We start from the raw sequence: 27,795 nt of genomic DNA, 5'->3' as shown, positions 1-27,795 counted from the left end.
AATCAATTAGATAAAAAATAAATACAAGAATATATATATATACTATATAGAATTTGCACAGAAAAAAAAAATGTATATAAATTAAAAACAATATTTCTCATTTCGCCGGTTTTTCTTTTTTTCAATTTCTATTAATATCATATATATGTGTGTGTATGTATATTTATATATAAATATATTTACAAAGACAAGAGGATTGTGTTAAAGTCTGCACGAGTTGCGCGACATTTGTTTTTTTTTGTTCGACCATCATCGTTTCTGTTCCGAATATGATATTTTCGTTTTCTTCTCTTAAAACATCTCCAATTATTTCTTAGATGCGTAAAATATATATATAGATTATTATTATTATTCTTATTAATATTACAAAGATTAAAATAATGTAAATATATGTATATAATATACATTACCAGATTTGTTTCTTAATATAGTCAAACTCTCCTGCATTGTAGAAGGCTTGTACGATGATAGTTAGGATCACTTTGGCGATGCTCTTCCCGTTGATCTTGTGCTACGTGTTTGTCGGAGATGACAGTGTCGAGGGACCCGTGGGGCCGTTCATCTGCTGCTGCTGTTGCTGCTGGATGGTGCTGTTGTACGGATGGTTCGAATTGCACAGCACTGTATACACATTGTCCATTTTGCTTAGTTGCTCGAAGAACGGTATCAAATCCAGCAGCTCCGAATCCTGCATGTCATCGAACCACGAAGCTACCGGAACCTGAAACACGCAAAAACACAACGATTACACAACATATTACCACATCCTCGATTGTTTTCCATTCCATTAAAAGAAAACTAATAGCCAACATTTTAGAATAATATTAATGGCACAAAGAGCAATAGCTCACAAAAGGCCACAAACCTAACAACTAATGATACAATGTAATACAACTATATCAATCTAATAAAGAAACTTAAAACTGAACTGAACATTTTAGATTTAATATCGTCTGCATATTCTTAAAATTGTTAACAATGACTCTGTTGAACTAATTACTAAAGTCTATATTTAATTAAATAATTTATTTTGATCTCATAACGAAAAAAATATTTACATACAAATACTGACAATAAAATGTTATAGAAGCCTTATCTTTACGAATAATTTCTGAAAGTTAATAGAAGAAGTGAACTTTCAAAATTGTGTGTATATTTGCATGAAAAAGTTATAATTTATCAATAAATGAAGCTACCAGAACCCGAAACACGCAAAAACACAACGATTACATAACATATTCCCACATCCTCAATGGTTTTTCATTCCATTAAAAGGAAACTAATAGAAAATATTTTAGATTTAATATCGTCTGCATATTATTAAAATTGTTAACAATGATTCTGTTGTGTGTTGTGTATAGAACTAATTAGTAAAGTCTATATTTAATTAAAAGTTATTGAAAAGTTTCAGAATTTAATTACATTTTCTAAACTTTCAGATGTCGTGCAAACCATTTATTTTGTTCTCATAACTAAGAAAATATTTATATACAAATACTGAAAATAAAATTTAATAGAAGAATTATCTTTACGAATAATTTCTGAAAGTTAATAGAAAAAATGAACTTTCAAAATTGTGTGTGCATGAAAAACGTTATAATTTATCAATAAATGAAGCTACCGGAACCCAAAACACGCAAAAACACAACGATTACATAACATATTCCCACATCCTCAATGGTTTTTCATTCCATTGAAAGGAAACTAATAGCCAACATTTTAGATTTAATAACGTTTATATTTTCTTAAAATTGTTAATAATAATTCTGATATGTAACGAGGATGATGTAATTATAAAAAAATATTGAATAATTTCATGATTTAATTATATTTTCAAATCGTGTTTTAACAGTTGTTGATGTAGTTGAAATAATTTAATTTGTTTTCTCATAACGAAGAAAATATTTATATGCAAATACTGAAAATAAAAATTAATAGAAGAATTATTGCCTGAACAAGTGAACTTTTAAAATTGTGTATATATTTGCATGGAAAAACGTTATAATTTATCAATAAATGAAAGTACCGGAACCTGAAACACGCAACACATTCCCACATCCTCGAGTTTTCATTCATTCCATTGAAATGAAACTAATAGCCAACATCTTGGATTTAATAATATCGTCTGCATATTCTTAACTTTGTTAACAATGATTTTGTTATGTAACAAGGAAGAAGTAATTACTGAAGTCTATATTTAATTAAAAGTTATTGAACAATTTCATAATTTAATTACATTTTCAAAAATTGATTTGTCAGTTGTGGATGTCGTAGAAATCGTTTGTTTTGTTCTCATAATGAAGACATTTACGAATAATGTCTGAAAGTTAATGCAAGTGAATTTTCAAAATGTTGTGTACATTTGCATTAAAAACATGATAATTTATCAATAAATGTTTCAATTTTTAATCGATTATCAACAAGAAATGTCATTGATATTAAAGTAATGAATTGAATGAAGTTTTCTATCTTGAATCAAACAGATCAGTCTACTTTTCAATTATGACAATGATTCTAGAACGACAAAGACCTATAGATTGTGTTGTATTGAAATAACAGCTGGATGTTTCATCAATACATAAACACATGTTATTTGGGGTTGTTTCCAATTTTGTGTAGATCCAAAACAGACAAAGCGTCACGAGGGGAGGAAAACAGCTGCAAATGAATAACGGTATTTAAACGTCACATGCAACACTATACTTCATACGTAGATGACCTTGCAATTAAACGTAAATTACTTTCATTCTGTTCAAACACATTAATTTCAATTCGGTTAATTTTCGTTATATGTTAAACATGTTATGTATTTGCATTTTCTTCTATTTAATTAACTTAAGAAGTCCGTTACGTCATTCTGATAAAACTGTCATCACTCAAGAAACCAATAATCATCTTTAGTTATATTAATGCAGAAACTGTGACATGGCATGAACTTTGTTATCTGCTCATCGTCATTAAACAGCGAGAATTATTTCATAACAATTGTAACGTATTAATAATCACGCAGCGCGTGCTTTTTATCAGTTGGGAATTCCTTATTTATAACATGCTTATGTAGATGATCTGTTTTAGGCAAAGATTCGTGTTAGTTTAAAACTCAGCAATTTGGGTTAAATTGTCGGACGTTTTTGTAAATTGAGACAAAAATGCCCACGTGTATTCATCAGCTATTAAAAACTACTTAATTTTCAAACGTTGTTAATTCTGTTACGCTCGTTTGCATCCTTTGATCAATTCACCAGAAAATTGCTTTCTTGGATTAAACCATGTATTACTAATCTTCATGTCATGCATCATCCCTTTTCCTATTGTTTATAATAAAAACCAAGCAAACCAGAAACATAATTTGATACGTATTCAATCAATAATCCCGTTCAACCTTTAATATTTTCTTAGGTCGATTTTCAAATAATATTTTCAAAATGTTAATACCATGAATCATTATCTATATTTGTGTCAGGAAAATATGTGGAAAGTATGCCAAAACTTTTGCATCCAACTCACGTTCAGGTTGATTTCAATAATAATTTAATTGATTCAAATATTTTCTAGGTATAAAAGTATATTAGATATTCAGAAAATTAATAATGAAAATTTTAGTCCAGTATACAATTATGAAATAAAGAATTTTGTTTGAATCAAGTTTTTTATATGAATTATTGTCATTATTGTGAAATATTTACCATTAGTAAATAAACGTTAATCTTGTATTTCTTGGACAATCATTGGTAACAGTTTCCTTTCTATTTGTCACTATCATTGTGTAAAGTTGACTTGAATTTCCAATTGTGTCTCAATACACTATTATCATAAAATTGTATTAAAAATAACAAATTAATTACAACACATCCTGATTACAAACAAAAGTACAAATTGAGTTTCAATCATTTTATAATATTTTACAACAAATAAAATATAACTCAAATTAAAAATTATTTGTATGTAAAGAAAATTGTCTTGTATTGATGATTCGTATTGACAAATTTTTGAGTATAAATAATTAATTATTAATTACAAAAAAATGATATTTATTGGAAGATTTCAAGAAGCTTTAATACAATTATGATTGTATAAATAACTTGGAATTAAAATGCAGCATTTGGCATACATGACATTTTTTTATGAGACCTTTCACCAGACGTTCGCTTGTATTTTTAATACCACGTTGCGTGACTTCTTCGAATCAGTCGTGAAACTTACACTTAATTCACTAGGTCAAGCAAGTCACACACACACACAAATGATTTATTGTGTTTTATTTTCCACATATAGTTTGAACTATTTTTAAGATGCTGCTGCTATTGATTTACTTTAATAAAACATATTTAGTTCAAAGCGGTCTTCGCAAAATAAGTCCAAAACATATTTATTTATTACTAGATTTTCTTAAAAATTTCGTTCATGTTTTTGCAGAAATGCAAAAATAATATGCCAAGTTTGTAGAAGATGTTAAGACATAGCTTTTAAGAATTATATAATATTTATGAGTTTCTTGTGTTAATCATTTTAAGGAATGAGTAAGATGATGAAGATTAATTAAACTTACTGCATTGTCTGGATGGAATATGTAGGAAGCGGGTGAATTGTCCACGATGATGATCTGCTGGAGTTCTCTGCCCAGCTTGTTAAGATCCTTGACGTAGTTCCCCCTGTGGAAGACGCAGCTTTCGCGGAAGAGACGCGCCCTGAAGACGCCCCACCTGTCCAGAAGGTCGGCCACGGGATCCGCGTATTTGGCCAAAGAAGCCGTGAACAGCACGCACTCGTACAGCTCTCCCATCCTCTTCAGGAAGTCATCGACGTACGGTCGCTTCAGCACGTACACCTGGTGCACGGTGCCGTCGATCTCGACCGGCACGACAAAGTCGGCATTGCTTATGGGCTGCAGAAGAAAACAAAACAAAACCATTAGCATTGTTGCATGTGCGATTGTGGTTAGAGAGTACCTTGAAACTGCTATGCACCAGCGTCTCGTCCAGATCTATGACCATGCACTTTTTATGCATGTCCTGGTGCCGAACCGGCGGCAGCAAATACCTGGGCGACTCGGACTCGTACGTGACTTCCCTTGATCCGAACTGCTGGTTGTTCTGAGCCTTTCCCTTGCTGCGTCCCAGACAGCACAGCAGCGATCGCAGGAATCCGCCCTTCGCCTTCTTCGGCGGACCCTCGCTATCTGATATGTCGTTCTCATTTTTCGGTAGTGTCCCTGCAAACAAGTTCAGAATTGAGGATCGAAAGTGCACGCAACATATTTGATATTTATCGCGAATTCCGACGAGGCAGCAAACTTGGCGCGCGCGGTTTCCATTTCCTTAAATGCAATCTCTACCATTCCCAATTGAAGCCTATTGATTTCTATTTCCCAACGCACGCGAGAACCGTCATTAACAATCGAATAATGATAATACTAGGCCATAATAGAAATTCAAAAGTGTGTCACAATTAAAGCCAATAAAATATATACATAGTAATGCAATTAGTTGGAATGTCATCAACGAAGAAAAGGTATTCCCACAATTGTCTTTAATTGCATTAACTTGTACTACAGATGCAAGACGAAAACATGTAAAGATGCAAGGACGCAATTGTCCGAATTTAGAGTTAAAAAAAACCTATTATAGACCAATAAACAGTTTATTTATAACTCGTGTCAAAAAAAAGCTCCTGGTCAAAAACATTTGTCAAATAAGCATGTAAATTTTCGCATAGCCAAGTCCGACATATAAATAAGTCACGGCTATAAAAAGCAATTACCGTCGTGCGATCATACATTCAATTTTTTTTCTTTAAATCCCGGTGCACGCACCGCTCTCTCCACCATCTCCAACTGCAAACTCCTAGTAGTCACGGCCCATTGTGAACGGCTTTCAAACTATTTTTATCCGCGCCGCGTTTGCTAATTCACGTTGTTTGCGTTTATTTGAATGTTCTTTCGAAGCATTTAAAGCGCCGATTAAATCACTCGACGAAATAAAAAGAAAGAAAACAGAATCCGCTTATCGCACAGAGCAAACAGAGTTCGCGAAATAATATTTGCGTTGCATATATAAATTACATAAATAAATATCTGGTATGGAATAAAACTAACTGTTTTTGCAATGAGAGTTCGGTTTTACTAACTTGTTGAATGTTTTTTTTTCTTTCTTCGCAATTAGTGGTTATATAGATTTTCCTTTGACCGTGTAAATGTTGTTTATGCAAATTACGAAATCCTTAATAAAACCAAAACCATTGAATGCAAAATGAAGAAGGTAATAACAAGCAAATGTATGGAAATGAATAATTCAGAGTCGCTTCTAACTTAGAACAAAACATTGCGAAATGGACGATCCATAAATATTACAATGAAATTAGCACATTCCTTCTTTATTGACAATTTTAGTTAATAGTCGACTGTGTGTTTTATTTGCATTGCTGACGCCTTTGTTTCGTAACATGTCTTGATATAATATCCAAATAAAGAACGCGATTTTCGAACTTTGCGACGTGAGAAAAAATAAAACACTTTTCTGTAGTTTACTTAAAATGTAAATCTCGTAAATTTCTTTAGAATATTCATGCGTTTCGTGATAAAATAGAGAAACGTACAAAAAACAAACATTGCTGCAGCAACAAATATGAGTTGGAAACATTTATCAACGTTGCGTAACGATTTCTCTAATTATACCAAACTTCCTTTAATGTGTTGTAACAAATGATAAATGTATCCGATTTTACTTGAATAAAATTTATTCTCCAACACATTCGTTTTCATTATTTAAAGAAAAAAAAACTATTCTGTTGAATATTCAAAATTATTATTTAATTGTTTTATAAACTAGAATCTCAATTAAGTTTGCGTAATAATTGAAATGGATGTTATTCAACTTGGAAAAAAATTGTAATCAAAGTTGTAATTATTGAAGGAAAAACATGGCAATTAAAAGTCGCATCACGATTGAAGTATTTTTGAATGTCAACTCGATAGATATATTGTTTAAAAGAAATAAGTATAATAAAATTATACTGGAATCCATTAGAGAAGTGCGGAAATATTTTCACTTAAAATGATACTTTTTTTTCAACATACAATTAAAAATAATGAATGCAATTATGGGATGCCTCGAAATACTTTCAAAGCTATTATAACAGGAAATTATGTTATTTTTCTTTAAATACATTCCAATGTAAAATATTTTAGTATTTTAGCAAAATAATTGCCTTTCGCTTATATTAATATTACATTTGAAATAATTGAAAATTCTAAATTATTAAAAAGTTCAAAGGAAATCAATGTTTTAAAATTTCTGTTAAAAGCACTTTGGAATTGTTTGATTATCATAGTAACAACCATTCGCATTGATGTGAAAACCACGTGGTTAATATAGACTGTTAGCGCGGGAATATCGAGAAGTCAACATCAAATATTTACTCAGTCTTGTATACAAGGAACTTTGCATGAGAATAGACACTTTTGAAGAGATACTTATTACGCATTCAAACAAAACTTATTTAAAGTCAAATACAGCAAAAATTTAACTTAATTTATCTAAATTAATTGTAATCTTAATTTATGTTTTACAATACGAATTTACTACAATTCTAGATAAGTAATCGTACAGAGAGATTAGTTTGTGAATGAAACAATATTCTGATAAACCAATTTTAGTGCATTTAATATCAGTCAACATCATAAGACTATTTTGATTTAGGTATAAGACTTTTAGTCTATTACGTAAATGTCTATAATGACTTGGTATTCCAACAACTTGTATCCATTAGGCAAGAGTTTTATTCTGTTATTTTTGAGTTTGACAAATGATGTCGGTCCCCCATTCGCGATTAAAGTATTTTAACTTTCGTAAACTTTTGGACTGTATGCAATGAATTCGCATCTGACATTCTTTGCAAAGCAGTAACAATTAAACGTAAATGTCAAGTATTCGCTTTAATCGATTTGCAAGTATGTTACAAGCAAATAAAACAAAATTGCTATAATGGATCGGATGTCGCAGGAAAGATATGAGTAGCCTTGGTAAACAAAATCCGTTCGTTAAAGTGACATTTCTTTAAATAAACAAATGTCTTTTGTAGTCGCGAGGCGGACGCGTGTGTTCGTGCGTGTAAATGCGTTTGAGCAAACACAATAAAACTTAAGTAATAAACAAATTAGCGAGTAAACAGTTGTTTCTGGCAGGCGACGGAGAGACGTGAAAAGGTTTTTGGTTGGAGCGTCGGTGCGAGGGGAATGCGTAGGCAGTGCAGAGGAGTATGCGAGAGGTGAGTAGTACGAGGCGAGGATGGACGGACTTTGGGGGGGAAATTGGGCTTTGATCTTTTCTTCTTTTTTTCGGGAAGGAAGAGAGTATGAAAATGAAAACAGAAGAAAAAATGTGAAAGCTCTTTCGGAAAGCGATTGACAGTTGGGTTTGTTGTTTCGAAAGAGGTCACACAGGTGTGGAATGCTCGTCGATTTGCATATTTGGGAGAGTTGTCGGCGCGCGCTAGGAAATGCGAAACCGCCGAGAGACGCAGTAGCGCAACAACATAACAATTGTTCAAAAAAAAAATGTAATGAAAACATAACAACAAGCGTTGTTTTTGTTGTCTTGTCTTGTCGATGACGGTACGGTGGTGGTAGTAATATTGGAAGCGATTGAATAATCCAGGGTCGCGACTCAAGGTTAGCTGGTCCAGGCGCCGTTCTGCTTTTGTTTACCGTGTGTTTACCAATTGACCAGAAACATGCACGCCTACATAGACGGTTTTACAAATCGCGCTCTCTCCACACTACATAATACACGGCACGCTTTAAATGTCCCCCCTTCGGGGGGTCCGTCCGACTTTGGGCTTGGTGGACGTGCGATCCGGAGGTCTCCGAGCACACGGTCCTCCTCCCAGAGCACAGGTGAGCTCCCAGCTCCCATTTTCGGAGAGGCGACCATCGTCCGAAGGGGGAACAGACAGAGGCGCACATCGTCTTCTTCATGCGTTACCTTTTTCGGGCGGATAACTGTTCAATTGTTCGTTGTCGCGGGACACTTGTGTTATAATGGACGAAGCGTCCATTTATTCATTTGTTTATTGTCCCCGTTTTTGCTGTGCCCTCCTGATCTTCCCTCCGTTCTCTTCTCCTCGACCCGTGACTTCTTCTTTCACGTCCCGTTCGGCAGCACCACTTCTGCAGCACACTCTCACGCACATAAAACGCGCCCGATTCGCAACAAACACAAAAAATGAAATAATAATACAACAAAAACTATTTTAAAACACCTCCACAAAATGGCAGATGCTTTTATTTTCGCTCGCCATATTGAAATCCCCGATCTGTCCACTCCTCACACTCCCTCTCGCTCTTGCACGCACCGTCTCCCACTCGATGCCTTCGGAAACGCCATCTACCATCCAGTTTACCTAACCCATTGATTTCGCAATCCTAACAAACAGGACCGGATTCAGCAATTTGATTTCTCTGAAAAAATACAAGAAAACTTTCATACTAAATCCTACTTGTATCCGACGATTGGTTCTTTTCTAAAAAAAATCTAATAAGAATGTTTTAAACTTTGTCCGTATTTATCATACGTATAGTTATTCAATTCGGTAAAAACAGTACAATTGAACCAATCATGAATATGTTATAAGCTCTTAAACATCACTAAACTTGCCTCAAAGTATTTAATGAACGTGGAATGTAAAAGGATATGGATTACTCTTGTTGTATATGTATATAATATATTTTAAAATACTAATTTGTATTATCCTTTTTCCTTATTAACAAATATAATATGACTAAAATAAAGACTTAAAATTAGTAGTAAGTTAATTTACAGATTTCACCGCCTGGAATTTTGCATCTTATAAAATATATATAAATATATGTATTGGAAATCTCGGTATCAAAATACTACAGACTTTCATTCAACGTATCGACTTTACAAAGCCATTAGTTTTTTTTTTCTTGTTTCATTTTTTTTTGTCTCTCTCTATATATATATATATATTAGATTATTTACAAGTTGTGCAAAAATATTTTGAAAACATAAAATTATTTTAGAAGTTAAGCCATTCTATCACAATTTACTTTTTTTTTTTGAATCCCACGCGCGCAACGCTTTAGCTAGAAAACAATTGTTAAATATATCTAATCTATCAGTGGTGATCATTTATTTTTGACGAACATTTGTCGCTTGGTGATTCGTCCGCAAAAGATTCCAATCAAGAACATCGTTCCAATGACCATAATGACGAGGAAGAAGATGTAATGTTTCGCCGGTGAATCTACAACTTGCACGTAAAGCTCGCCCAAATTCTCCGGAGGGGCAACCTAAAATACATGTTAATACGATATACTAATAACTGGTGATGAATTACGTTACCTGAGCTGCGTTCTTGTACATTTCCAATCGTTTCTTCAGCATATTTTGACACTCGGTTGTTAATTGTTTGTTAGCATCTTCCATGATTATTTTCAAGCATTTTATATCTACAAATATGTATTTTTTTGGTAAATTAATTTATAAAGTGATTCAAACAATCTTACGTCTGCCGTTTCCTTGAGGAACTTCGCTGCAGTACTTCAAAATATCAAGTGAGCAAGTCTGCTGAAGCAATGGATCTACTTGGATATCAGCTTGGGATTCTTCTATCAAACTAGCTACTTCGTTCTGACACGCCACCGTTGGGATTTTCTTATTGAGCAAAGCCACCTTCAAGCATTCTTCCACATTTCCGGAACCGTCGCTTTCCTGTTTACAAATCGTTTCCAACTCGTTGCTGCAAACGGCTCTTAATAAAGGATTTAGTTGCAAATCCAGAGCTTGTTCTCTCAAGATTCCAGACATTTCTCGCTCGCACTTGTTGGTTAACTTTGAATGTTTGAAAGCCTCCTTCAGGCATCGGATTACTTCCCCGTTCAACTGCTTCTCTGGTTTAGCTTGCATGGCCACATCATGACAGAACTTCTTAATATCCATTTTGCAGTTCTCTTGCAACGCTGGATTCAAACGATAGTCGGAGTTTTGCTCGATCATCCTGTGCTTCACGATCATCAGACATTTCTTATTGAAGCCCCTCTCATCTTTATTCCCCTAAAATTTCAATATGGTTATAATTTAATCTTGTTATTTGTTAGTTCTACTAACCTTAAGGCATTCCAAGATATGAGTATGTTCTACTTTTGGGCAAAACGTTTGGATGCTCTCTGCGCAAACGGTCATCAAAGCGTAATCGACGGCGTTGTCAGAGATTTCCTGTTTCTTAACTTTGAAGAGCTCTACCTGGCACTGTTCTGTTAACTTCTTCTCCGGAGTCGATTGAAGACATTCCAAGATTTGAGCTGAGCCATGTTCGATCTCGTTGCAATGCTCACGGATATCGGATTCGCAAGCTTGAGCCAATTTGGGGTCGAACATTATATTCTCTCGTTGTTGGAACAGTTGAGCTTTCAATTGTTGTCTGCATTCTTTCTGTACAACACTCTTGACTCCGGCGATAGTGTCGTTCGTTACTTTCTCGCTCAAACAGGAGACAACGGCGGCTTTAGTTTTGGCCGTTTGGCAAAATCGTACAGCGTAAGGTTTACATGCTATTTTGAATTTGTAGGAAAAGCGGAAATCTTTCAACGAAATTAGTTGGAAGTGTTCAATACTGATCCTACACTTGTTGTTCGCTTTGACGAGAGGATCGTTCTTGTGCGCGATCAAACATTCCATGACTGTACCTTCATCAGTCTTGGTGTCCAGAGAGCACAAACTGTTTATAATTTTTCTACAATTCGACATAACATATGGGTTTAATTCAGTGTTTTGAGCTTCTTCTTCGGTATATTTTTCCACGGCAACTCTGCATTTATCGACTAATTTATCCAAATTATCTTGTAGGCACAGCATTTCTTCACCTCTGGCCGTTTTGTCGAAGCAGAATAGCGCAAGATCATCTAAACAAGCTTCCTCTACATGTGGGAGAAGATCTACGCTGATGGCTCTTTGCCTCATGACTCGCTTTATTTGATCAAAACATCTATCTTTTAGTTGCATTCCTTTATCTTCGTGATAAGCATATCTGTAGAGGCAAGGTAGTATAAGAGGTCCGTTGTTTGTATCGTAAGGATTCTTGTTCTCCCAGTCTTTACTAGCATGGCACAATCTAGTGGCATCTTCGCGGCAAGATCTGTAGAGCTGAGGATCCAATTTGAAATCCCTTGCAACGAAATATTGGATTTGGATTAAAGCGTCTTCGCATTCCTCAGTCATATGATCAGCTCCAATGTTATCCATCAAGCAGGACATTACACGCGCATCTCCACCTCGTACTCCTCTGCAAGCAGCTTGCACGACTGGATTACAAGCTTCATGAAGAACTGGATCCACTCTCCAATCTTCACCAATATCAGTTTCTTTGACCAAAGTTTCCAGCTAAAAATATATTATTTATTTCCCTATTATAATAATACCAATTATAAACTTACAGCTCTTTGGCAAACATCACCAATTCTATTTTTACTGTTCTTCAATCTAGCATGGTCCATTAAACAATGAATTGTTTTACCACCAACTTCTGCATCTGCGCAATACTTTTTAATTTCATTAGCACAACCATCAACAATCTCTGGAGACAGTCTGAAGTCTTCCATCAAAATTTTCCTGTGGTCAGCTAACTCTATTTCACAGTCAGGATCAATTTTTGTGCCATTTCTAACAACATTCTCTAAACACAATAATACTTGAGCTAATCTAATAGACTTATCATCAGATGTTTGTCTTCTGCAATGAGATTTCTTGATGTCATCTTTGCAACTCTTCATCAGGCCTTTGCTAATTCTGTAATCTTGTGAAATAAGTTTCTGTCTTCTCACTATATGAATCTGACATTGTTCAGACAGTTTATCAATTTTATATTGTAGCAAGCAGTTGAAGACCCTTCCACTTCCTGGAGCAAATTGTCTGCAATATCTCATCTGATCCTCAGCACAGGCCATATACAACTGCCTGTCCAATTTTATGCTATCAGCTTGAATCTCAGATAGTTTTAAAACCTCCTTCTTACATTCTTCCTCAATTTCTGAGAACTTGTTCTGCAGGCACACTATAGTTTCTGATTGTGATAATCTGTCATGGTCAATTCTTCCACATTGATGGACTTTAATAGCCTTATCACAATGGTTTAAGAAATTGGCAATCCACCGGTAATCATAAAAGGCAACATTTTCTAGCCTGATGACTGCTTGAACACAGTCACTACTCTTTATGTCTGCCCTGTTATTAACAATGCACTTGAGATATAACCCACTGGATTCCACTTGGCAATTCATCTGGTCCAATTCTGATTTACATGAGGGTAACAGGAAATCCCTAACATTATCATCCTTAATAATGTTCCTGGTATGTTCCCAAACAACATGTTGACAATTGTCATTGAGCTTGGCTAATACATTTGGATTGAGCGACTGCAGGCATTCCAATACCAGAATATCCTCGTTCTCACTTAAATCAGGGCAAAGTCTTTTTACTTCTGCACATTGTGAGTCATCGACAATGCTTGAGTGTACTTCCCTTCTATCTCTAATCAAAGACTTGTCCCAGGAAGCCAAATGCTCAGAGGCCTTGGCACTGAGCATTAAAATTGATAACAGCAAGAAAGGGATTTGTACTTCAACCATTGTGTTATTTACTTGCATTCACTTCAATGTGCTGAAATAGAATATTAACCGCGCTGCACGGATAACGTCATCAATATAAATCTTATCTTCACACTTTTATTAACAATAATTTAAAATAAATATTAACATTAGCACCGCAACAAACGTAAAATGTATGTTAAAATAAGGCAATGTTGCCACGTCGATCATATCATTAAAATCTTGTAGTTGCTGATTATGCAAGTTTACTGCAGCTGCAATAATTATAGGTTTTTCTATAATTATGCAATGGAATTAGCAAAATTGGATAGCCTCTTGATATTTATGCTTTATTTAAAAACTATTCAAGTTCATTTTACGAAGAGTTTAGTACTATTAAAACAAATCAATTGATAAAATTATCTAAGAATATATGGTTATAGTTTATTTATGTATCCATTTTACATTAAAACCTAGTATCCAAAAACTACTGAATACATATCCTGGTGTCATAGAAATTTTAAAATACTACCATATTATATAGAATTTGTATTTATGAATGACTCATATATTTAAAGTTTGTTTATAAATTCGTTATTCATGTTTTTCTATGATTAATTATTATTTATTATGTTTATTCTACCATTATGTCTAAACGTTAAAAAATTGCAATTGTTCAAGTACCCTCCCAAATATATGCTACTGACAACATCAGTTTGAAACTTGTCCTCAACGAAGACTGATGGCAACGTTGTATATACAAGGCTATATCTGTTAAGTTGGTTTTATAACTTCCACTTTTGGTATGTAAATCATTTCATTATCACTTTTTGAAATATTTTTGCTAAAAATATTTTATAAAATTCTGCTTATATATCTTATAGAATAACTGTTCACATGAGAAATAATATTAAGTTTCATATTTAAATTTAAAGGTTATGTATAATTCATCATGTAAACACATACCTTTCCTATGATATCATTGTTTATATTTAAATGGATTTAATGAGACATTTGTGTATTGTTTCTAGGAAAAACCATTCCAATGAATTTCCCACATTGTCTGCCTCTGGCAGAACTAGAGGAGTGTGATCAATCATGTATTGAATTGCCAGAAGCATTTAAACTGAATTGCTCATATTTGGACCATTTGCCAGTGCTTGAAAGCAAAATTCCATACAATTATTTTTTCCATGAATACATGTTGAAGAATCAAGCTTGCTTAATAAGGAATGTGTCTAGCAAATGGGAGTCACAGAGGTTTTGGATAAAGGATGCTGATAATTTAGATTTCAACTATTTGAAATCAAAGTATGGATCATTGGATGTAACTGTGTATGACTGCAACAAAAAGTATTACAATTCCCAAGAAGCAAATCAAATGAAATTCAGTAAATATTTGGAACATTGGGAATCATTCAAGAAGAGTGGATACTCAGATGATCTTCCTTTACTTTACCTGAAGGATTGGCATCTCAAAAATCAATTGAAAGATGATAAATTCTACATAGTTCCCAAATATTTTGCTTCTGATTGGTTGAATGAGTATTTAGTTGAAAACAACAAAGATGATTATAGATTTGTTTACATGGGTCCCAAATCAACTTGGTAACAGTTTATTGGTTATTACTAGAATCAAATTTATTGTTTAATTACAGGACCCAATTCCATGCAGATGTGTTCAACTCATACAGTTGGTCAACAAATATATTTGGTCAGAAAAAGTGGATTATATTCCCTCCAGGAGAGGAGAAAAAGTTGAAGGATAAAATTGGAAATTTACCATACAGACTGGAAACCATTCCAGAATCTGTAAAATATCTGGAAGTAATACAGAATCCAGGTGATGCTATATTTGTGCCTTCTGGATGGCATCATCAAGTTACCAATTTGACAGATACAATTTCGGTTAATCATAATTGGGTAAATGGGTGCAATATTAAACTGATGTGGTTGGAGTTTGTGGAAACATTGAAGAATGTTAAAAAGGAAATTGACGATTGCAAAAGTATGGAGAATTTCCATGCACAGTGTCAGGTTTTATTGAAATCTACTTTTGGGTTAGATTTTAAAGACTTCTTTGATTTTCTAAAGTATATTTGTTCGAAGCGACTGCAGAAAACTGATAACCATTCCATATTTGATTTGCAAAGAATCAAAGAAATTTTGCTTTTATTCTCTGCTCACGAGGACGTCGATGTTTTGGAATTGAGGTCGAACATTTTGTTGTTGTTAAACGAAATTACAATTTAGATTTGTGCGTCTTTATGATGCCTTTCTTACACAAATTCCAGATATTCTCTTCTGAATATCCCAAGTCTTTCAAAACATCGATCGAATCTTCTCCACATTGCGGACTTTTCTTGAAAGCCGTCGTTTTTGCTGGAGTCCTGCTTAGCTTTACTCCTGGTTTAGGAATGACGGTTGTTTCATCTTTCATGAAATTGCATTTGGTGTGCTTATGTTCAGTTGCTTCTTCTGCAGTTAGCACCGGGAATACACAGGCATCTTTCTCATCGAATATTTTAGACCATTCGTCTCTTGTTTTCGTTAGGAATATCTTCGTTAAAACTTCTTTTCCGTTCTTAAAGTCGAAATAGTCTAGTTCTTCCAATTCTAAACCGTCTAACAACTCTTTGTAGAATTGCATTTCCAACGGGCCTACTGTTACATATTTTCCATCTTTGGTCTCGTAGACTTCGTAAAAATGTGCCCCTGAATCCAATACGTTTTCACCCGGTTTGTTACCCCAAATCGGTAACTTTTGAGATCTGAGTAACCAACTACCCAAGTAAGAACTGCCTTCGACCATGTTGCAATCGACGATTTGTCCTAAACCTGAGTTTGTCCTTTCGTACAACGCCATAAGGATTCCCATTGCGCACATCAATCCGCCTCCGCCGAAATCGGCTGCTAAATTTGCTGGAAACATAGGCTTCTCATTAACTCTACTAAACATTGACAGAAGGCCACTGAGACCAATATAGTTTATATCATGGCCTGCTCTCTTGCTGTAAGGACCATCTTGTCCAAAACCTGTTAACCGGGCATAAATCAACTTTGGGTTATTTTCCAATAAAATCTTAGGACCAATTCCAAGATTCTCCATAACTCCAGCACGGAATGGTTCTATTAGCACATCATACTCCTTGGATAATTGTTTGATAATGTCTATACCTTCAGGAGATTTTAAATTCACAGCTAGAGATTGCTTACCATTGGACAACACATCTAAATTAGTGTTGTTATTAACCTGTATTACATGAAAACAATGTATTTACAATTTCTTATTACAATTTATTTAATATATTTTTTTAACATATTATAATTACCTTATCGATCCTTAAGACGCTTGCACCAAAATCGGCCAAGATCATTCCGCAGAATGGGCCTGGTGCAAGACCAGCGAATTCGAGAACTTTGATGCCTTTCAGAGCCATCTCTAAAATGTACTTTGAGACCAGAGACTGCCAGAGACGATAAACAATCAAATGACTTACCACTTTTCTATTAAAAAAAAAACTGTATCAAGGTCTTTACGACGGTATTATCAGTAATGCAATAAATGCAATACAATTCAAAATTATATTAATATTAATGTGTCAACATATTGATAAAGTTTTTTATTATATATATATTCGGGTATCTTCGAATGTATTTTATAGATAAAATCTTAAAAACAAGCATTATGTAACTTTATGTTCAGCGTGTGCGGCGTGTTGCAAACGTATACCTATTAGTAATTAATTTATATAATAGTTTGTATTTACTAGTGGAAATTATGTATATTTTTGATGTAATTTTATTATGTTAACTATATATATTAATATATTGAATATTGATATAACATACGTGTTGAACATGCTTTAATTGAAGTAGAATATTACATAATCTATATTAAATGATAAAACTTTATGTAATTCGTATGAGTTTCAACTGAGTTTAAGAATCAACAAATGCCCATTTGATCAAAATAAAGTATATAATTACTAATTGTAATTATTGTAGTTCAAATCTTGAAAAATTTGGTACTGAACAAATATATAAATGCTTTTGAATTTTTAGTCTATAAAATATAACTTTAATTGTAAATATTCTTAATGAACAAAATCTGTAAATGTAATAGATTAAAAATAAATATTGAATGAAATTCGAGGGGGTGGGGATCACGTAGAAATAAGAAATTGAAAATAGTTGAAACATATAATTTTATATTTTGCTTTATAATTAATAACACTATAATTATTTGTTGCATCAGTCGTACAAAAAAAAACATATACAGAAATAAAAAGAACAAAATAAATATATATAATTTCAAAAAAGATAACTGATACAAAGGTGAAACTAATTATTTGTACTCCGTGGTTAAAGTTATCTATAAATATTAATTAATTGCGCGGAAACCAATTATGATTTGTATTTGTAATAAATGTCTATTATTGCTTTAGTTTACGTGTATGTCTTGATAATGCCATTACTATTGAAATCTCTTATTTTATCTTCCGAATATCCTAAACCTTTTAAAATTTCAAAACTGTCTTGTCCGACGCGAGGTCTTTTTTTAAGCGCCTGAGTTTCCCCCGGTGTCCTACTCAATTTGACTCCGGGTTTTGGTATAACTATACCATTGTCCTTCTTCACAAACTTGTCTCTATTGCCCTCAAAATCTGCGACCTCGTCAATGCCTAATACTGGAGAAGCGCAGGCGTCGGTCTGCGCGAAGATGTCGTTCCACTCGTCCCTGGTCTTCTCCAGAAACTTCTTCTTGAAAACGTCTTTTCCCTTTTTAAAATCGAAGTAGTCCACATCTTCAACTTCTAAGGTCTTCAATAGTTGTTCGTAGAAATGCGGTTCTATCGCTCCAACTGTAAGATACTTGCCGTCTTTGGTTTCGTAAACATCGTAGAAATGGGCACCCGAGTCTAACAAGTTCTCACCCCGTTTGTTTTCCCAGATCGGCAATTCCTGCGACCTGAACAGCCAACTACCCAAGTACGATGCGCCCTCGGCCATGCTGCAATCTACGATTTGTCCTAAACCAGAGTTCGCCCTTTCGAACAGGGCTAAAAGTATTCCCGTGGCGCACATCAATCCGCCACCACCAAAACCGGCAACTAAATTGACAGGAAAGGTGGGCTTCTCCTCGGCCCTTCCGAACATTGACAACAGTCCACTTAGACCGAGATAGTTTATGTCCTGTCCTCCTCGTTTACAGTAAAGCCCTTCTTGTCCAAAGCCTGTTAGGCGGGCGTAAATCAGCTTTCGATTTTCTTCTAACAAAACGCTCGGACCCAGACCCAGTTTCTCCATCACACCTGGTCGAAAAGGTTCCAACAGTACATCGTGTTTCTTTGCCAATGATTTAATTATATCCTTCCCTTCAGAAGTTTTTAAATTCACAGCGAGAGATTTTTTACCATTTGCTAATACATCAATATCCAGATCGGAGCTATTTTGTACCTAAAAATATAGTATCATTCAGCATCTCTCAATTAATTTTTCTTTATTATTTTTTTTTTGCAATTATTATAAATTGTCAATTCACGTTTATGAAGAGTTCAATTACGATGTTTAATTATTAAAATTTACCTTATCAATTCTTAAAACTGTCGCACCGAAATCTGACAGGATCATTCCGCAGAAAGGTGCAGGAGCTACTCCTGCGAATTCAAGTACCTTAACACCTTTCAAAGCCATTTCTTCAATATCTACACTCTAATACTACTCTGTTGTTAGTGACTTTAAAAACCATATCTTTTGTATTATATTGTAAAAAATCGAATGCTCTCGTTTCAAGTTCATTCCGCTGATACTTGCTCACTTCGATTTTATTGTAATTTTGATCTTCGAGTTCATGGGAAATCAAGGATATTTAATTTTTCATTATTTAAATTTTATTTTTTTCAATGTTAATAAATCGGATGTACATGTCCATACAATATAATATTTTAACAATATTTTGTAATAAAGTATGAGTTATTTAAATGAATTATATTGATACAAACGTGTTAATAACGTATTATACTGAAACCCAGTTCACTGTGATGACTTTATATCTATATTTTAATAGTGTTTTAAAGGGAACAGGAAAATCAATGGATCTTCCTGTTTTGCTGGAAATTCTGAGAATGAATTCTATTAATATTAATGACTTTTTGTTGAATACTTTAAAATATTAATATTATCAATCAATAATAAAGTTAATAGTATTATATTTTTTAACTTTTTTTTATATTAATTATTATATTTCAATATTTGAATAACTTACCTCTCTTAAATATATGAAAAATAATATCTGAAAATACATGAAAGTTTTTATTAAATTTACATCTATTATAAACAGTGGTGGATTAAGGATAGTTGAGGTTCATAAGCAAATACTATAGGAAAATGTCTTGATTTTGGTACATGCCTTAATGGATTGGATCAGGGAAATGAAAGTAAAAACAAAAAGAAAATCTCGAAGTGAAGACGAAACAAAACAATAACAATAAAATCACACACAACAGATCCTTTGAATTTTTTATTTAATCGTTTTTCAATATTTATAATACTTTTTCACTAATAAAAAAACGTTCCTCAACCCTTAAAACTCATAAACGTTACGGGACTTATCAATTAGATAATGTTTTCTTCGCATTATTTATTAATTCATTATTATTTATTTATTTTATGTTTTTTTTTTTGTAAATTTTATCAATTTTTTTTGCATGTTTTTTTTGTTGTTGTTTGTTTGTTGTTTCTCTTATACTTTTCGTGTGAGTGTACGCTTTGTTTGTTTGTTTTTTTATACATTTTTTTTCTCTTTATTTATTATTAATTCCTGCACCATAACTTAAGTTCTATACACACCACACCGTTTCCTCAACAAAAATATGTTCACTTTCGATGGAAGGACAAACATAGGCTGACAAAAAGAACATAATGAATACTCTAAAAGTACAATACAATTGTGACAGGTCATATAACCATTATAAAAAAAAGTTACACTTCCAACGAGGTCTAAGTCTAACAAATATCTGACTCACTATCAACGTTATTTAATCGTCATCCCTCATCATTATTAATATTAATAAATTTATTTGTATCTTCTTCTTCTTCTGGTATATATTTACTTTAATCATTGGTGTTTTGACAGTGAAATAGAATTTCTTCTTTTTTTTTATACTTTCTTCATCTTTATTGTTTTCGAATCATTACAGCTCAGTTAGTTTTACGCTTGGTGTTTCGGTTCTTGTTTATTTTTTTCACTTTAGGTAGCTTTATGTGTTTTTTTTGTCGCGTTCGTAGGCCCTACTTATATAGGAACTATTGTAATAACAATTGAAATTGAACTGAATGAAAAAAAAAAAGTGTTCAGAAATAGTCGAAAACAATATTTGAACTGTGATAATTCGACGAAACGCTTGTACATATATATTCTCCTATTATTATTATTTTTTTTGTTGTTTTTCCTTTACTTTTCGTCCTTAAAAACTAGCCGAAATAATAGTGATTAACGACGGTACATTTATTTACAAACTGAAGAGGAACGGAAAGACACAACGTAAAATACAGTTACATTATTAATATTATCTTTTTTTCATCTTTTTACACCACAGAAATAGAAACTTAAAGTCGAATCAATATCCTTAAGTTTCTTAAACTAATAATCTATTTTCTTGTTTTGTTTTCAAATACAATATATATACATTAATTAACAACATTTTTTTTTTCATAGTCATTATTTTTTTTTTTATGTTTTATGAAAATCAAGGACAGAACTGAGACTTCGACGAATTCGCTTTTAAGCTTCCTAAAGTTACTTTACTTGTTTACTTGTCTAGTTTGTGAATTACGCACAAACTTGTGCATTTCATTCGCTCACCTCTCTGTGAGAAAGTGTACGATTCACGTTTTTGTATTTACCTCCATACAAAAAAACCGAACTAAAAATATATCTATCTGAATTTAACAACAACAACGCTAGCACTAGCAACAATAAGTATTTTCATATATATATTTATTTTTGTTTTATGTAACATTAACAACAATACAACAATGCAAAGCGGAGCATTATCATTTTACGGTTACAAAATTTGTATCGATTTATTTATTAATATTATATATATTTTTTTTTAAATTATTTATTTATATATCATTTTTTTTTTCGATCTACAAAAAAAATCTACCGGAGAATCCCAGGCCTTTCATGTATTTTCATTTTCTTCACTCGTTTTTTTTTTTTTTAATTTTTCAATCATCATTCATCTACAGAACTGAAAAATATCGGAAATTAAACGCAAACTCGTATAAAACACACACATTTATCTTACAACTAATGTTGCTTCATCTTTGTTCTTCCTCTTCATTATCATTATTATTTGTTTAATTTAAGTTACCTTTGGCGGAAAGTTCTTTCTTTATTTATTTTTTTTTTGCATTGTTGAAGGCATTATTTATTATTATTATTTTCATTTCACTTAAAAAACTTTATATATCATATACATATTAATTAATTAGTACAATTATTGAGCCTTTTGTAATCATCCTTTACATTTTCACAGCATCTCCTTTTATTTTTTTTTTGTAAAGTAACAAAGATCATAAGATACTTGCGCCTCTCGTCGCGTGAGACTTTTTACATCTTACAAAAAATGTGTGGTTAGTTTCTTTGTGGTGCTTGCTTGCGGTGAGGATTACTTTTTTTTTTAAACTTTAATTTCTGCCTACTTTTCAATGTTTCAAATGTACTCCATTTTCCTTGTTTCCACCCACTCCTTGCATCGTAACTTAAAGCTATACACAACAACGAAGAAAATAGAAGAAAACAAAATGTATACTTAATGGCGAGGTCACGTCTTGGTTTGTTTTTTGTTTTATTTTCTCAAGCGGAATATGATGTTGGCTTTTCACGCCCGAATCGATTCCCGGGTATTATATAAATAGTTCGGCCAATTTATACCGCGTTTCATTTAAATCTGGCATTCATTATTGCAAGTCAATAATAATGTATATTCCATTATTTAATGAACGCGGAGAGGAATAAAAATAAATAAATATATAAATAAAATGTGAAAAATCCATTAAAACCGTTCTGAAATGAAATTGAATTGTGGGATAATATGATGAATTTATTGTATATATTCGATGGGGAACGGATTTGGGCTTTGGCTTCGGAAATAATTAGATTCCCCAATTAAAATTGATTAAATCTGACACTGGAGCGGGAGAACTCGAACAAACTTTAACTCTGCATCGGATTGATTCCGAGTCCAAGTTGACTTGAAATGTCTCTATTCAATTAGATTACAAACGAAATGGAATGCATACATTGATTTTCGATCAATCATTGTATTGCCCTTAATTAGTAAATCAAATTATACTAACCGATAAATTATTTTGCTTGCCTTCAAGTTATTACAATTCTCATTCAACCTATATTTCTTACAGGTATCATCATTGCTGAAACATGTAAGTAATTAACTCTTCCTCCAACTATAAAACAAACATGAAACAACAGTACAAATATATAGGCGTTAATAATGTAATTTCAGTTAAATTTCAGTTGGTTACGTGAGATGATTACAGCTATAGATTCAATATTTTCCCTTTTTTTTATTAATCCCATAGTTAAAGTCAATAATCATTACACATAACCAAAATACTAACTTACAGTATAAAATAATAATTATACCACTTCAGATTATTTTGAACTACATGCATTATTGTTGTAAGTCACAAATTTCGGCAAGTGACTTATAACTCAGATTTAACATATTTTTCAAAATTTTGAAGTTTAAATTGATTATTCAGTGATGTTATTTAGACGAAGGTAGCAAAATAATAATAAAGAAAAAAGGATAGAAATAAATACATAATATATCTTTTATTGAATGCGTTTCGGTTTCGTCATTTGAATGTGGTTGTTGTAAGTCGCATATGACTTCCAATTCAGATTAATTACAGAGATGTCATTGAACACGTCAAAATCTAATTTAATAATTGTATAATTTCAGTAGATCAACGAAATGTAATATGAACTAAATTCATCAGCTAGAAAATTTGGTGACGTGGCACGTGATCTGAAAATAGTTATGTCAAAGCTCAATTCAGTCTACACAAAAATACAATTTAAAAAACTACTTACAATTTAATCTACAAATAGTAAAAAGTAATTCCAATTCCAACATTATTTAATTAACTGAAAGTTTATTTTGTCTTCTTGAATTTAGTTCTTAGTTGTAAGTCGAATCATTCGGCAAGTGACTAACAATTAAGAGTATTTAAGAAAATTTTAGAACTCAAAGTTTAGAAATAATTACTATTTACAGATCTTAGCCAATATATTATTATGAAAAAGTTTGTTCGAAGTTATCCATTTCCAAATTTAAATAAACACATTTTTTTTTTGTTATAAGTAAATTAGCTAAAATGTTAATGGATGAAAGTGATTAGATGTGATAAATTCGTTTGTGCTCTGTGTAATTAAGGTATTGAAACTGAGAAGTAAACAAATAAAAGTAGAGATAGAGTAGAATTTCTTAAGATTTATTCACCTACTTATTCGCAGCGAAGTGGACTTTGCATCGCGTTTTTTTTTGTGTGTTGATATTTCTTCTCCATTTCTTTCCCCCCTTTATTACGGTATACAGTTCCATGCAACATTTAACATTTTGTCGACGTGCAAGCTGTTTGGCAGTGTTCGAATACTATTAGTTTTACAACTTGCAGCCAATTGTAATATATATTTTATTTCTTTATTTTTTATTCATCTTCAAATATTCAAAAACAACCAAAAAAAAAGTACACACAAAAAGTTGACAACAAAAAAAAAATGGAGAAGAAGATGTGACGCGACTTCGGCATTGGTTTGCAAGGTCCGCTTCCGGCGAAGTTACAAATACGTCCTTCCTAATCACTAGGTTTCCTTAAACACGTTCTCACTATAAAATACACAGACTATGTTTTTGCTTCATTAATGTAGATTATTGCTTTGATACTTTTAGTACATACATACTTCTTTTGTTTTTATGTAAATAATTTAGCGTGGAAGAAATGAAAACAGCTGAAATCAAATAAGATTAAGGTTATCCGCAAAGCTGCCTTCATACGTTTCCCGGATAACCTAATGAAATCGGTTCAAACGAATGAATTAAGCTGAAAAGTGGACAGAGCACAGGCGTATTATGTAATTGTCACTGATTGACACACGGCACTTTCATCCAGTAACAATGCGTAATGAAAATCAATTGGATTCGTCAACAAAATGGAAGTCGTTTTCATTTCCGAGGCAGCGCACGTCAATTTTGACGTGCTTTTTATTTCCACAAACAAGTGTTGTTGTTGTTGTTCTTTCCACTTGATGTTAGTTAATTGATGAAACGCACGCTGTGCATCCATCAATCGTAGTCTTATTCATGCAACAATACGTGCTTGCGAATAGTCCGGTTATTAATGCAACATTGACATTAATCTCTATAGCTTTCATGCGTTTTCTGCATTAGATTTTGAATAATTGCATCAATCAGTCTGCAGAAGATGGTATACCGAATGTTATTTTGGATTGGAGATTTGATATATCATCTGCGCTTTTGGTTGATGCATTTATTGGTTTAACCAGTATCAACAATTGAAAACCTAAAGAATTTGATCAATGTAGCATTAAGATGATAACTAAGAAACCCTTCTTAAATTATTCAATATGTAACTAAAATTTGATGACAACAATGAGTAAATGAAATTAGTAAGTTTTTTTTTTTAATTAAACATCAAAAGTAAACAATTAACTTAATCCTTTAATCGAAGGATGCAGTTGCTATAGAAACAATTAAGAGAAAACTGTAATCTGAAAATAATTGATAATCATTTTTATACAACTATATTTCAAAAGAACAGTTTAAAGACGACCTTATTCTAAATCAAACAAGACTACTCAATAGTAACTAAAGTATTTCCTTCTTTAAGTTAACAGTAACTGGAAAATGAAAATACCATTAGTTAAGCAATATATAGAAAGTATACACAAATATTAGTACGCCATTCTAAACCTAGCCTCTTATATAATGCCTATAATACTAAGCCTTCTATTATTTAACAAAAATGTTTCAGCAATGAAATAATTAATACATGTACATTTGTTTAAATAACTGAAATATAATCAACAAATATATTTGTTTAATTTTTAAGTGTTATTAATAATGAAAATGCAATGAAAATAATTAAATTATACTTAATTATTAAGAAAAATTGGATATTAATTTTCAGATTGAACTTATATTAACAGGTTAGGTTTAGAACGTTTACTTGGACCCGTTATTTCCATATTCGGGCGAACCTTTACTCGAAAGTTATGTCATCTCCGTTGGGAAAACCCTTCCAAATAAATGTTAAACCAAAGATGGTAATACCGGGCGTTAACAATATAGATTCAGGTGCAGTATTTTCATCACCGACTTAGCTTTTAGTAACTTAAATACGGTAAGATTGTCTTTAACGTTTGTGCTTCAAGTTTATGGATAACTTTCGTTTAAAATCTCAATCTGATGACAATCCGAACTTGAGGTATAGAAGAGGTAGCTTTGGAAACGCATCAGATTGATCGATTTAAACGGAGATTATGCAAAGTTAAATTTTAGCTTTCATATAAACTTACGAGTTGATGAAAATGTTGTACCTTTCATAACAATTGCTATTATATAATTTAGATTATAATTATATTTAGTGCTAATGCGATAATAACGAATGATTAAAGAAAATCAATTAAATCCATTTTGTTGACGATTTGGTTTAGTTATTCAATTTAATTAAAAGTTGGCTCAAACTATTTAACTTTTTCTTTCGTTGTGTTGTTTGTAAATTTGGTTTTAAACGAACACGAGACCTCCGACATTAATATCCGCGTATTTTCATTATTTTTTTTTTTGCTTTTACAATATATCAATATAATATATATGTTTTTTTTTTGTTTCGCTTCAAATTCTATACAATATAATAATATTCGTTCATATAAATTACATTACAATATAACAATGGCATTTCCTTTCAATTTATTTATTTTTTTTTCTCTTCTGGTGTATATATATAATAATTATCAATTACTTTAAGATATATATAATTAATGAGTCAGATACTTGTAAAATATAGCTTTTTATTTTCTTTTATCATCATCTCCATTTAATATTCTCTATGTATTTATTATGGATAAAAATAAAATTATTTCTGCTATGTACTTGTTTGTAATGGGTTCATTTTATATACTTCTTTCATTTTTTTGGCACAATATGGGGGGAAACTCGAGAACTGAAAAGTAAAGAAAACTGAAAAACATGAACGGAAATCCTTAAAGGTACGAGTCAACGTGATCCGAGAAAATGCTAAAAAGGAACGCTATCTCCTCTCATTACTTTTAAAAATATTTAATTCAACTCTCCGTACGCTCCTCATTGTAATATACAATTTTCCATTTCATATATTTCTTTACATATATTCATATATATATATATAATAGATAGATTCTGTTTCTTCAAAATTTTCTTTAAAAATTTTTGTATTGGAAACGTGGGTTTACTCCTTCGTTTATTCTCTTTTTTGGTTTTTAAAATTTTTAAATTTATATATATATTTTGTTTTTTTAATTTATTTAAAAATACTCTTGGGGCCACAAAAAGAAATTTCGCATTCGGCGGTAAAGTTTTATGAGGAGAAAATTTCGCGTGTGCAAAAGAATTTTTTGGTTATTTTTTTGGGAATTTGGTTTGGTTAAATGGTAAGGGTTGTCGCTTCCCGTTCGGTGTGTTCTCATTCGCGATGTTGGTGTTGTTGTTGGTTTTTTGTTTTGTTTTTTTGGAAGTTTAAGGGAAGCGAAAGTGTATTTCAGTTCGGTGCTTTCCAACGTTGCATTCAATCCTTTCCATCCTCTCCACGATTACGTCTCGTTACTTTCTCGTTTTAAAATATATCATATTATCATACAATTCAATTCGTCTTAATAAAAAATGAAACAAATCGTTATATCTAAAAATATATTATATATATTTTATGTTAAAAATATTGCGATTTAAGGCTTGGCTATTTAGCCCTTCTTATAATAATCCTTTCATCATCATTTTTTTTATTTTATTTTATTTTCATCAAAATTTATTTACTCGTTTTACATTCATTTAATCATAAGTGCAAATTCTCATTTATTTTCTCTTATTGTTGTTACTGTA

The 27,795-nt window shown here is 32.2% G+C and overlaps 5 protein-coding genes across 6 annotated transcripts; 1 reads left to right on the top strand and 4 right to left on the bottom strand.

Moving 5' to 3' along the window:
- Window positions 1-231: 231 nt before the first annotated feature.
- On the bottom strand, window positions 232-9,340 carry LOC108560713 (carboxy-terminal domain RNA polymerase II polypeptide A small phosphatase 1). The gene is made up of 4 exons (XM_017918379.1): window positions 8,982-9,340; window positions 4,950-5,212; window positions 4,550-4,885; window positions 232-721 (listed from the first exon to the last, which is right to left on the bottom strand). The coding sequence occupies exons 1-4, from the start codon at window positions 9,052-9,054 to the stop codon at window positions 512-514; spliced, it is 882 nt and encodes a 293-aa protein (XP_017773868.1). The 5' UTR covers window positions 9,055-9,340; the 3' UTR covers window positions 232-511.
- On the top strand, window positions 8,004-15,823 carry LOC108560705 (jmjC domain-containing protein 4; the record flags this gene model as incomplete). Its single annotated transcript, XM_017918370.1, has 4 exons — window positions 8,004-8,265; window positions 14,285-14,406; window positions 14,635-15,211; window positions 15,262-15,823. Coding segments are annotated over exons 3-4 (1,125 nt in total), but the record flags the coding sequence as incomplete, so codon positions are not given.
- LOC108560710 (Golgi apparatus protein 1) lies at window positions 10,012-13,802 on the bottom strand. The gene is made up of 5 exons (XM_017918376.1): window positions 12,455-13,802; window positions 11,130-12,401; window positions 10,529-11,075; window positions 10,365-10,471; window positions 10,012-10,312 (listed from the first exon to the last, which is right to left on the bottom strand). Exons 1-5 carry the CDS (start codon window positions 13,661-13,663, stop codon window positions 10,148-10,150), a joined length of 3,300 nt encoding a protein of 1,099 aa, XP_017773865.1. The 5' UTR covers window positions 13,664-13,802; the 3' UTR covers window positions 10,012-10,147.
- On the bottom strand, window positions 15,683-17,118 carry LOC108560711 (alpha-methylacyl-CoA racemase-like). Of its 2 annotated transcripts, XM_017918378.1 has the most exons (3): window positions 17,104-17,118; window positions 16,936-17,045; window positions 15,683-16,856 (listed from the first exon to the last, which is right to left on the bottom strand). In XM_017918378.1, the coding sequence occupies exons 2-3, from the start codon at window positions 17,041-17,043 to the stop codon at window positions 15,846-15,848; spliced, it is 1,119 nt and encodes a 372-aa protein (XP_017773867.1). In that variant the 5' UTR covers window positions 17,044-17,045; window positions 17,104-17,118; the 3' UTR covers window positions 15,683-15,845. The 2 variants fall into 2 exon arrangements, with proteins under 2 accessions (XP_017773867.1, XP_017773866.1); XM_017918377.1 differs by lacking the exon at window positions 17,104-17,118 and having other exon boundaries at window positions 16,936-17,077.
- An 852-nt stretch (window positions 17,119-17,970) lies between these two features.
- LOC108560708 (alpha-methylacyl-CoA racemase-like) lies at window positions 17,971-19,308 on the bottom strand. The gene is made up of 2 exons (XM_017918374.1): window positions 19,193-19,308; window positions 17,971-19,063 (listed from the first exon to the last, which is right to left on the bottom strand). Exons 1-2 carry the CDS (start codon window positions 19,298-19,300, stop codon window positions 18,053-18,055), a joined length of 1,119 nt encoding a protein of 372 aa, XP_017773863.1. The 5' UTR covers window positions 19,301-19,308; the 3' UTR covers window positions 17,971-18,052.
- Between the last annotated feature and the right edge of the window lie 8,487 nt (window positions 19,309-27,795).

This window comes from Nicrophorus vespilloides, unplaced genomic scaffold (genome assembly GCF_001412225.1).
Source record: "Nicrophorus vespilloides isolate i.1.1-1 unplaced genomic scaffold, Nicve_v1.0, whole genome shotgun sequence".
NCBI lineage: Eukaryota > Metazoa > Arthropoda > Insecta > Coleoptera > Silphidae > Nicrophorus > Nicrophorus vespilloides.
The sequence above is the reverse complement of the archived record's forward strand: the minus strand, read 5'-3'. Positions and strand labels throughout refer to the sequence as shown.